The sequence below is a fragment of the Stigmatopora nigra genome, chromosome 9, assembly GCF_051989575.1.
Source record: "Stigmatopora nigra isolate UIUO_SnigA chromosome 9, RoL_Snig_1.1, whole genome shotgun sequence".
NCBI lineage: Eukaryota > Metazoa > Chordata > Actinopteri > Syngnathiformes > Syngnathidae > Stigmatopora > Stigmatopora nigra.
The window spans coordinates 7,460,287-7,471,829 of NC_135516.1; the positions used below are offsets into that span (position 1 = coordinate 7,460,287).

The window sequence follows — 11,543 nt, forward strand, 5'->3', positions numbered from 1 at the left end:
AACATTCTCCAAGCTTCACGAAATCCAGCAGAGAACGAAGACGAGAGCATAGCACTATTGAAGCGGGGGTGCAAACACCTCCTTCTGATATGCAGGCTAAAGAGGCGAGATGAGAGCGCTAATTGAGAAACTGGTAAGCGTTTGATGTTGCACATGTAAAAAAAAAAACGTTAGAGCCGAATGTGCCGCCTGCATACGCATGCTGGTTCGTGTTTGCATGCGACTGTGTTTATGTGCATTTCAATCAGCAATTATATTGCAAAGACTCCCGACTGTTTTGTGGCCCTGGGTTTTCCTGTTAATTTGTACCACCACATGAATAATTCCAGCTGGAAATGAAGGAGATTTTACACTCAAAGTCATTTGAACAGCTGTCCTCATGAGAATCTACTGTGGTAGGATTTTGGAGGCGTTGTGAGTATTAATACGGTGTATACTTCATATACACATTGGTTTCAAAATGAATCTCGAGAGTGCAGGTTTTCAACAAAAATACACATTTTAAATTGTTTTGTGTTAGTGAAAGACATTACGGTTTGTTTATTTAATTATTATTGTGAATGAATATAAATTGGTGCTACAACGCTTGGGAATTGACAACATTAAAGTTGCAAGTTCCAAGTATTGTACACCCAAATTCGACAAATTTGACCTGTCTTTATTCTTTCAATACATCACAGTGCCAAAACCATCTTTGTGCAGGGTGACGTGAAAATCCATAGTTGTTAAAGAAATGTACAGCATATAGATTAATTTTACGCGATATTTGCAACAAAAAAGGTAGTTTAAATTAGACAAGAAAAATATATTCTCTGATGAATATTTAAGCCTAATTTGAAATCGAGTTCATTTTTGCCAAACAAAGATAAATAACTCATTAATAATAATCATGTAAATAATCTGTCACTGTACGGAGGAGATATGATGCTTATATCTTATTTAATGTACAATGTTCATGTTTTGTAGCTGCTAATCCATTTCAAAGAGGCTGTGAGCCAACAAAAAACTGGCGAGATTGTCAGTAGATGGTCTAATTATAGACGGATCAGGGGGTGCACATAAAAGAAACCAAATTATTGAGCTGCGACCAAAGCCTCTACCTGTCTCATCTTATTTTCTGAACTGCTTCATCCTCGTTAGGGTCACGGGGAGTGCTGGAGCCTATCCAAACTGTCTCCAGGCCAGAGGCAGGGGACACCCTGAATTGATGGCCAGCCGATTGCACGGGACGAGGAGACAAACAGTTAGTTAAGATGATGAAAATTGGTGTTTGTGGTATTGAGTGAATCAGCAACGCTGAGATGGGAGAGGTCTGACCAAGAACGCACGAGGAAAAAAAGACTAGCCTACAAAATCGCCTCATCGCTTAAATCAAATTGGAAGTCTCCCAAGAGACATATCGATAAGTACAACCTGGCTATCACATACAACCTCTAATGCTATTCAATATCGAACACCGTGACTGGCTGGTAGATTTTAGCTTACCTGTCTGACTCCTCAAGAAAACGTTATATTAAATTTAGCAAACTGTGGTAACAGGATCAACAACCAAATTAAATACAATTTATCATTGCTTCAGGAGGAGCTACAGAGTTGAAATGCACCGGCATGCATCTGCAATCTGGTAACTGCTGCTACCAATTCAGTTGTTCTTTAATCCTACAGAAGGGCATGGTGCTGAGTAATCAGACCCCACATCTGTGGTTAAAGCTGCAATCAGTCCACCTAAGAGTGGAGAGAAAGAATTCCACACAAGGAGAGAGAACGAGTAGGAGAGAGAGCCATTTAAAGGGCACCGCTTCCCCCTGATGATGCGCGGGAACACAACAAGTGAATGAACGAGGACTGCAATGTTGTCGCACATTCCCGTGGCCCTGTTGGCCCTCCCTCCTCCTTTCTCTTTGTTTTGTTTAAAATTTAACAAGGCTTGGAACAGTGGAGAACTGAGGCGGGCATCCGGGGTGTTTTGGCTCGACTTTGTGTCACATGCTGGGGCCATGTGAATGCTGTACCACAGAGACATGGGGCATATGCGGTGAAAGGGACAAGCAGGGAGCAAGAAAAGCACTCGGGAAAGGAAATAGCTTTTTAATATTTAAGTAAGTGTTACTTCTAAAACAAATACGTTGTTTAAAACAAGTTCACATTTGCACGAATGAAGCAGCATTTTTAGAGCAAGTGATGCCTTTTGAATCATCACAGTAATTTTAAAGTGTATAATTTGAGTAGCCTGGATATTTTTTAACTCAAATTTTTTTTTGATGGATGCATGTGATGAATAATAAGTTTTACTACTTCATTCTGTTTAAAATTATAATGATAAAACAAAAGAAAAAAATGACAGCAGAGCATGAAAACCTAAAAATGTTGCATGTCAGACTAATCATAATCAAGAGCAAGAAAAAATAAAAAATTCAAGAAAAGAAAATTGTATAACAAATGTAGTGAGTTTTAGTTATCTTAACCAGTGTTTCTCATACATGCATTTAGGCGAAAAAGCAAAACATTTTTTATTTTATAAATAATTTGATCATTGTCCTGTGGTCGTTTTTTTTCAGTAAAGTTTTTGTTCAGTAAAGTTTTTGTTCAAACTCCGGCCATTGAGGAAGTGGACTTCCAATATTTCGGCATTCTTTGAAAGAGATGAACTTTGAACGAGGTGACTTGAGACTAGCACCCCCACCGCCAGAAACACACCCTTCCCACATTGTGTCAGAGCAGAATCCAAAGAGCTGTGTTGAACACTACTTTTCAAAAGCTTATCTAACTGTTTGCAGAGTGCAGACAAGACAAAAAAGATTTTGAGAGAGTTTAGAGAATTGCCGTTAGACCGGCATATTAGCTAAAAATTTATTTGGGCTTGTGCTTCTTCACTGATAGGGTGAATTGATTATTGTATTTTGACATTCGTTCAGTAGGTGAAAAAACACTGACGTGGAATAGCATTACAGGAGCAGAGGTATTGACGCACTTGTCTTGCCTAATCGGAATTTTCGGTCCCCTCCTTTCATGTGAGCGGTGCAGATGTTGGGTGGTATTAGGCTGTGCTGCAGCTGATCAAAGCGAGCCCCCCACTGATCCGACCCTAATCGACCCCTTTTCTTGAATGCCGCCAAAGTGGGAGGCCAGAGCAAAACTCAGGAACAATGTTTGATATCTGTGACCCTGCAAAAATTATAAACTTTTCAGATTATGGTCACAAGTGTCGCCATCTATGTTTAGATGAGACGTTTTTAATTCAAATTTGGCTTGATTATCAGTATGAGCACTCAACCTACGTGGTATCATATCTTGTGTCATTCTCTCTCAAAGTAAACCGGAAAGCAAAAGCATGATAGAGAAATTCCGGAAGATAAATGCAACCTGACAGACTGTGCAGGAGCAGGCAATCTAAAGAAAGAAAGCGGAGCACCAAGGGAGGGAGATCAATCATGTGAGAAATTGAGAATGGGAGCAGGAGGGTAAAAGTGGCAATGGGAGGATGTTAGCCAAGGGGGCAATCTATATTAGACAGGAAAGAATTCCCCTGGCTTTCACCACTACAAGTTGAAACCACCAACCTCTGGGCATCTGCATCGGCAGACCCATACATGCATTATCCACATGAGCACTTCACCTCGTGAGGCCAACATGTGAAAGGATATGGGAACTTTTATTTGAAACCGATTCATCAATAGGAAAACCTAAACTGCATTTATGTGGAACATTCAAGAAGTTAAGAGTATATTTTGAAAAAACACGGCGGGAACACACAAAAATAAATTTGGGAACTATAACAACAAGGGAAGGTTCAGAAATGGCAGACCTAGTAGTTCTCTCCATTTTAGCATAGAGGCGGGCTGGAGAAAGCTGAAATCTTCATTAAGCCTTTAAACCCTGCAGAGTCCTTTAAGTCATCACGTCAGCACCCTGCCTCCACGGAGAAGGCCCGAGGTAAGGGTGGAAGGAATCAGTCGAGCATTTAGAATAATCGTACCACAATTGTCTTTAGAACAGGCCACGTCTCTACGAACGAATACATTACTTTCGAACTTGGAACTTAATTAATATGTGTGAGAAAGCGGCAAGAAAGAAGCATCGCGACCTATCCAATTACCACGACAAGGCATTATACTTCCATCTGGCCATATTGATATTATGTTCATTTGAATCTTAATTACATCTTAAGGAGACTCATTAAGTGCATTCATTACATGCGGCGAAATGCGACCACAGATTGCACGAAGCAATAAAACCATCTTATCATTTGTGAATGCGCATCACAATAGAATTACTGTATGGCTGCTGGTAAAATATGTTTGGAGAATAGCAAATCACGGTGCAATAAAAAGGATTTCATTTTCAAAGGCCCAAACGGGCAGGTACAAGCAATGAAGCAATAATCAGCCAAGTGTGTTTAGATAGCACTATAGTTTATATGTTTCTCATCTCTCATCTCATTTTCTCAACCTCACACACTAGCTCAGGCTTTTTCCCAACCAGAGAGGTGACATTCCACGTCCCAAGAGCTAGTTTCTGCAGCCGGGGATCGGATCGCCAAGGATCCCTCCTTTGGCTGCCGCCTAACTGTTGGCCTGGCTCCAGAGTGGGGCCCCGGTGACCCAGCATCCGGGCGAGGGAAGACATTTTCCAATTATGTTTTTCATCATAAGAGGTCTTCTGAGTCATGCTTTGTCTGGTCCCTCACCTCAGACCAGTTTGCCATGGGTGACCTTATCAAAGCCACAAGACCCCAGACAACATAGCTCCAAGGATCATTGGGACACACAAACCTCACCACCACGTTAAGGTAATGACTCGTCAGTGCGTTATTTCCTCATACCAAGAATGGGAAATCAGTGGGGAATAAATAGCCTGAAAAGCATTTTAGAAACCTAATCAACTTCACACAAGCAGAGATCTGTAAACCCTGTGCCGCATTGTACATAATTAATTGTTAGATAAGTGCTTCAAGGGCATGTTTTAACATTGGTCACTCATTTCACACGAAAAAAAAAACAGCCAAAGCATTAGATGTACAAGAAAGTAAAAATTAAGAGCTCACTATTCCAGTTTAATAGGGTGAGTGCGGTGGGGAAAAAAAGCGCAAACGAGCATGCCCTGGATGAGTGTGTTTGCAAAGCCGAGTAGGCTAATGAATCTAAATTATTAAGCGTGTCGCGTTGGCTTGGTAAAGAACTTGAGGTCCTTGGCCTCTTAGTAAACGTGGTGCCAATGTGCGTTAGGGATCACTATGCCATTTCCTTTTCATCGCACACACACGTTACACCCTCACCGGCATTGTGTTTCCAAAGAGAGCTATGCAGTCACCTTCATTGCTTGCTAAGTAAAACATATGCATTTCTCAAACTTATTACACTCTAATACAGAGCTGCATACTATTGAAATGAAATCATAATTGTCAAATTCACTCATATAGTTTGTTTTTTTTTTATCCGGAATAATGATGACCTTGAAAATTATTGTTTCAACTTTTGGTCTATTTTTTTTAAATCACAAAAAAGATTATTTCAAACCAGGGCGCTGAGGCACAGTAAATCGTCAGCGCCCTGCATAATTATGCAAATTAATCAAATTTGTCATAAAAGTATTTATTACATTATCGTTTTTCATCCATGAGACGTGGCAGAAATTAAAGTATTCACCTGTTTCCTTTCATTTCAATTATATCAGCTAGTGTGTAAGTAAGCTTTAGGAAAATGACAACAAACACAATTGGATTTATTTAATGCATAGTTTAGAATCAATTTAGTACTGTGTTGTGGGAAATAAAGTGGGAACATTCACTTCATAAATGTTGCCTTAAAGCATGACAACAAACCATCTGTCAACTCCACGGTTTTCTATTGGCCGCAAGAATGCAAACAGGTAGTGCGTGAAGATGTAGTAGTGAAAGAAAATTATCCTGTGTCAATTCCAGCAGGCATATAAATAGCAGAGTCACAAGCCAATTATCTCTATTGCACACTGAATACACGTGTATGTTGAGTGTGTATAATGACATGCTGAGGCCACACATGCTAAACCAATTGTGGGTTTGGTCATTTACCTGTTTCAATGGTTTGATAGCTTTAGATAGGATAATATTATGCAGCCTTAGGGTGAAAACCTAATTGGATAATTTGTTACTTTGATGTTACACTGAAAAGCTCAACTAATACCCAATTAACTATTTAAAAAAAGTTTTGTGGGATTTTCTATTAGATATTTGAATTGCATCCAGTAATTTGGGCATAACATCATGCCAGTTTACTGTTGTAGATTCCAGTATGTTCACACTGACCAAGCAATCCCTAACAAAACGAACAGAACTAGCTTTTGTAAAGTTGTTTCATCACCAAATACAAAGAATGAATATTATTCTCAGTTCAGTTCTAATAACACAGTAAGGGAGGCACTACAAGAGGCTCCTGTGTGGGCCACTCTGAGAGGATCCCTCGTCAGGCTGCCAAAGAGGACAGCGGCTCTTTGATCCGGTGGACCTCTATACATGTGCATGTTTGCATTTGTGTGTCCCGGGAGAGCTAAAGTGAGCTTTCTCATCTGGTCACACAGAAAAGCACGACCCGACACCTCCCTTTAAAAGGTCAAGCCGCCCTTTGGAGTCACCTATTCGTGCAATTTTGCCGTGCAAATGAGTCAGGTAAGGTCAAATCCAGTACGAAACAAAACTGCACAGCACTTTTTCTTGAGCATGCATAGCAATAATACAATAGATACTGGACTTCCTGTAGCAACGGTCCACACACACAAGGAGTCCTTTGGTGCAGCCGAGAGCTACAGTTGCGGCAGCTGGGCCTGAGAGCGAGCCAGAAAATCAGCTGAGGCTGACTGTCTCCACTATCTGGCCTGGATGACAAGTCAAACTCAACATGTGTAAGCATGGCATGACAACCCCGCTAGCAACACACTATGTCGCTGCACTTCCTCCGCAGTAAACGTGCTTGGCATTCTGAAGAAGGCGATGTACATTCCACACATGCTTTAAACAGGGATACGAGCGAAAAATGCACAGCAGATGCCACGGGGGCATCGAGCGGCATTCCTCTTTCAAACAGGAAACCCGTCTGTGCTTGTTTCAGAGTGCTATTCGGTGTCCCTCTGTGCTAGGCTGAATGAGCATTAAGGCCTTGTGTGCAGAGTGCTGTCGCCTTGGTGTTGAGTGGCAAGGAGGGAGGGATTGCTTTGTTGAGGACTCAGGTGACCAAGCTTAAGCCGTCTCACATGAGACGTGAAGGCGTCGCCCTGAGGAGTGCATCAGGGTTTTACTTTCTTGTAGAAGGTTTCTGTGTTTCTGAACTTTCTCAGTATGAGAAATACTGTACATGAAAGAAAAATGCCATCAAATACCATCAACACTTAAGTTCATGTTTTCACCAAGGAGTACATGTCAAAATATCAATTTCGTGTGAGACATTCCTTCAAAAGCTGACATTATCTGTACTTTTGCCAAGAGAATACTAATATTTTCAATTTCATATCGATACTCACAAAAAATAATTGACACTAAATAGAAAAATGTTAATACTACACAACCAAATTCAATAGAAAAATGACTCCATTACCAAAACTACCAAAAGTAGTCCAAAATCCACTTTCCTGTCTCTCAGTAGAGTATGGAATGGTTACTACTACTACTACTACTACTACTACTACTACTACTACTATGCATTTCAACTTTTGGAAATGTGGTAATTAGTGTCCAGTAATTCTTTGTCCTTAGACTAGTTTTAAAATGATACCAACAGATATCCAAACACCTCAGAAAATTTTAAAGTGAAAAAAAAACACCTGCCCCTTTTTTAGCAAACTAACCAACTGCTTTAAGAAAATTGACCACCTGACAGTATGTAACTCTGTAAATCAGTTCTTTCACACAAGGTGGCCAGAGCTTTGGATTCAGAGAAAATTCTGAATGTGTCACCATCAATTGTATCTGGAAAGATATTGCTGAAGGCACATCCGCAGATGTTACAGTCACGAGAATAGGAGGCTGCTGCTTGCATACAAGAAATACATGATGACATGACACCTAAAATACAACAAAGGAATTCTGACAACCCTGACCACAAGCTGGTTATTAAAAAGCACGACATGTGTGCGGTACAAAAGAGAAAGAGCATAAGCGTATGGGGCCAATGGACAGGAAGCTTGACAGCGTTGGACTGTCTCCCTAGCCTCCATCCTGTTGCACAGCCCCCTGAGGAGACTCCTCCCTTGTACATTCCGAAGCACCATCAGCGACTGGACACAGTCGCATTGGGAAGGCCTTCTGAGCTGTGCAACAGCACGTTTACCCGGCTTGGCAGGAAGTTAGTCCCTGTGACAGTGGTGTTGCTACAGGCCAATGGGACAGGCCACGCATAGCATCTCAATGACCACAGAGGGAGTTTTAAACCATCCCGGCCGGGCATGCAGCTCCCACCCCCTTCCCTCCATCCACCCACAAAGGCATTCAGCCTTTTCATGGGGAGATGATAATGGGGCGAGAGCTGAAACAGGGCCCCCGTGTCGGAGCGCCATAAGTTGTGGCGGCGGCAGCTTTGTGGTGATGTCATGCGTGTCCATGGGAGCGCAGTGTGCGACTGTGGTTTGACAAAAGCGCTCGAGGCCCGGAAGAAATAACACAAACAACAATAAAGACTCAGTCATTTCAAGGAGGCCCGGTTTGCTTCTATTTCCACTGCACACTGAGATAAAAGCATTTTTTGGGCTCGAATTGACATCTGCGACAATTTGTTAGAACCACTATGACCACTTTAGTTTTGTCCAGTTGCCTGAGAATCTACGAACCGTGGAAGTGTTTGAGATCTCGCACATTCTGGATTGGTCACATTCACACAACTACTTACACCCGTGGGCAATTTAGTTTTCAGCTAATGTTGGAGGAACACATAGTATCCAGATAATAACATCTGTGAGATAGAGGCTTTAAACGTATCCACTGTGCTCCTAAAATTCATTTTCATCAGTACAGTTTGTTTCACCTGTAGTCTGTGAATGTGCATTAAAGGAAAAGGCACAGGCATTCATGAGTTTTCCACATAAAAAAGTAACATTGGAAAAAAATGGAGAACAACATACCTGCATAGAATCGAAGCAGGGAGCCCATTTCTGTATTAAGCCCTTCCTCTTGAACTCTCCAAGGGTCCTTAAATCCAAGCTTATACAGAAAGTCATTCTGGATCTGCAGGGGCCTCTCATCTGGGCTAAGCCTCCTGACTGCTTCGCCGTGCAGCTGAACATACAGGGCATGGCAGGACTGCTCTGAAAAGCCATTGTGAGCAGAGGTCAGCTCTGACTTGCCAACACTGCGATCTTGGATGTCAGGTGTGTTACCTGTGGAGCTGTCTCTAGACAAGGAGCCGGCACTACTGCTCACAGGTAGGCCGTTGAGCACGCTGCATTGCTTGTAGCCAACTCCATTTGAGAGGGGATCCAGGCTTGCCCCTGAAGCGGGGCAGTCCAGCTCCAGCTCGTCCGAAGAACTGCCATACATGTCGTGGCCCTCTGCGTTGCTGTCGAATGATGGGCTAAGGATAGATGCATCTGTGCCCAGAATCATGTCATCGCTGAGAGAGTCCCTGTGCTCGCTGAGCCGAGCCCCAGAGCTCAGATCGTCGAAAGCACTGCTCTCCACGTCGGAGCCGGAGTTGAGGCCGTAGCTGTCGGTGCCATTCCTGTGCTCTGAGTCATCATCGTTCGGGGTATCTATAATGGAGTTCAAATTTAAGTCTGACAGTGAGCAGGTGATATTGTCTTGGGACTCTGACTCAGGGCTGAAAAGTTTTCCATCCTGTTGCCTTTCATCCGCGTTGGTCATGAGCAGCATTCTCATCTTGTCACCTGCATGATCTCCTAAATCTGTGGGTTCCAGGCTAGATAAAGGGTCATATTTGATACAGGGGTCTTCGGCGACCTTGCACAGATTGTAATTGTACTCGTACTTGACGCTGCAATTACCATTTTGGTCCATCTTGGGGTTGTCTTTGCTAAATATACGTATAACAGAGGTGGACTTGCCGTAGAGTTTGACGAGGCGGCTGGCGACCTCGCCGGCCGTCGTGTCCGCGGTGCAGAGGACGGGCCTGGGAGATGAAGATGTCTGTCTGTCGTAGACGTGGATGGCGCCTCGATGGAGGTCCGTTCGCACCCACTCGCGGTCGGCGGGCTGCAGCTGCATGTTCTGCCTGTGCTTGAGCAGGGTCTTGCGATCCAGACTCCGGGTGTGCAGAGACACAGATGAAAGGGCCGAGCTCATCTTGGTACCACCGCAGGCTGCCGTGACAGCCGAGGAAGAGGAGGCGGCGCCGGACGCGGCAGTGGCAGCGCTGAGGTTCCGCTTCAAGCGCCTGCGTCTCAGCAAGGAGCCGGAGTTACCCGATAAGCCACGACCGTTCAACGCAACATTTCGGCCCGCCTGTGCAACACCGTTGCCGTTCTTTGCGTCTGCCATGGAGGGAGCCAAATATCCGCCGGTCGCCGCTGGAGTTCGCCGGCCGGTGGGCACTCCGTTGGGCTTCTTCGTTAACTTGCCTCCATCGTCAGCTGCAGCCTGCACACTCTCCATCCCTACCAAGGAGAAATCCCCTGCTCAGAATATATTACGGTGCACACTTGATTCCGCCGATCGCATCTACATTTAAAAGCCAGCGTACGTTCCCACCGTGTTGTATACCCGCCAAACGGGCGGCGTCGGTCACTTGTTCCACTAGTCGACATTCACTCCTCGCCTTTCCTCTCCCCAATCGTCTTCTCCTCCGTAGATCCGAGGGAACATCTTACCGATCAAAGTCGCTAGGAACCAAGAGGCAAGCCGCACAGGGGCTGATCATGGCGGAGACGTGACTGCGCGTCCCGCTTGGACCAAAATACACTGCTCGAATATGCAATGAACGTCAGCCGACCTCCTACGCAAATACCTACTGATGTATATTCATGAGGAGGGGTTAAAATGGCGTCGCCTCACAACAAGACGGTGCGTTGTGGGATATGTATTACATCGCCTCGCTCTCTCATTTTTAAAAGGCTTGGGATAGGATCCTTGAAAACTACATCTTCCATTACCCTGTCCTAAAACCACGTGGATCGGCCAGCGGAAGGCAACGATGCATTTACCCAAGCGGGTTTATAACGTTAGTGTATTCTAGCTCGTGCGTCTACTTACTTTCACAACAACCGTCATCTGTTGAACATCGGCGTAGTCTAAAAAGACGATGGCACTGCCATAGTATTCGCCGATATAGTTGTAAGGTCCACAGTGATTGACAAGACAACCCTTGGCTGGTTTTCTTAGAAGCGTTGAAGCGATTAATTTGCCGTCAGGACGCCATTTCGCACGCCGTCAACTCACTGACATGTATTCATTTCGTAGTTTTTCCTGCCCTCTTGTGGACAAAAGTAGTATTACAATAATAATCTGGGCCCACAGTCAAGGTGGGGCACTATAATCATTTTGAAATGCATAAAGGTGAAATCCTGATAACGCCAATATTTGTATGATTGGAATCCCATTTTACAACGAAAAAGGCACACAATTGAAA

At 43.7% G+C, this 11,543-nt stretch overlaps 1 protein-coding gene across 5 annotated transcripts in view; it reads right to left on the reverse strand.

The window, feature by feature from the left end:
* The window catches only part of phlpp1 (PH domain and leucine rich repeat protein phosphatase 1), a 34,737-nt gene extending 23,385 nt beyond the window's left edge, over positions 1–11,352 (reverse strand). Inside the window, exons 1-3 of one of the 5 annotated variants that reach the window (XM_077725243.1) lie at positions 10,641–10,925; positions 9,340–10,572; positions 9,085–9,267 (exon numbers count right to left, since the gene is read on the reverse strand). In XM_077725243.1, coding sequence (XP_077581369.1) covers positions 9,085–9,267; positions 9,340–10,572; positions 10,641–10,722 — 1,498 coding nt within the window. In that variant the 5' untranslated portion in view covers positions 10,723–10,925. Of the gene's footprint in view, positions 1–9,084; positions 10,573–10,640; positions 10,926–11,167 lie in introns of those variants that run through there. The other 4 variants (XM_077725245.1, XM_077725244.1, XM_077725241.1 and 1 more) reach the window with 4 other exon arrangements.
* Between the last annotated feature and the right edge of the window lie 191 nt (positions 11,353–11,543).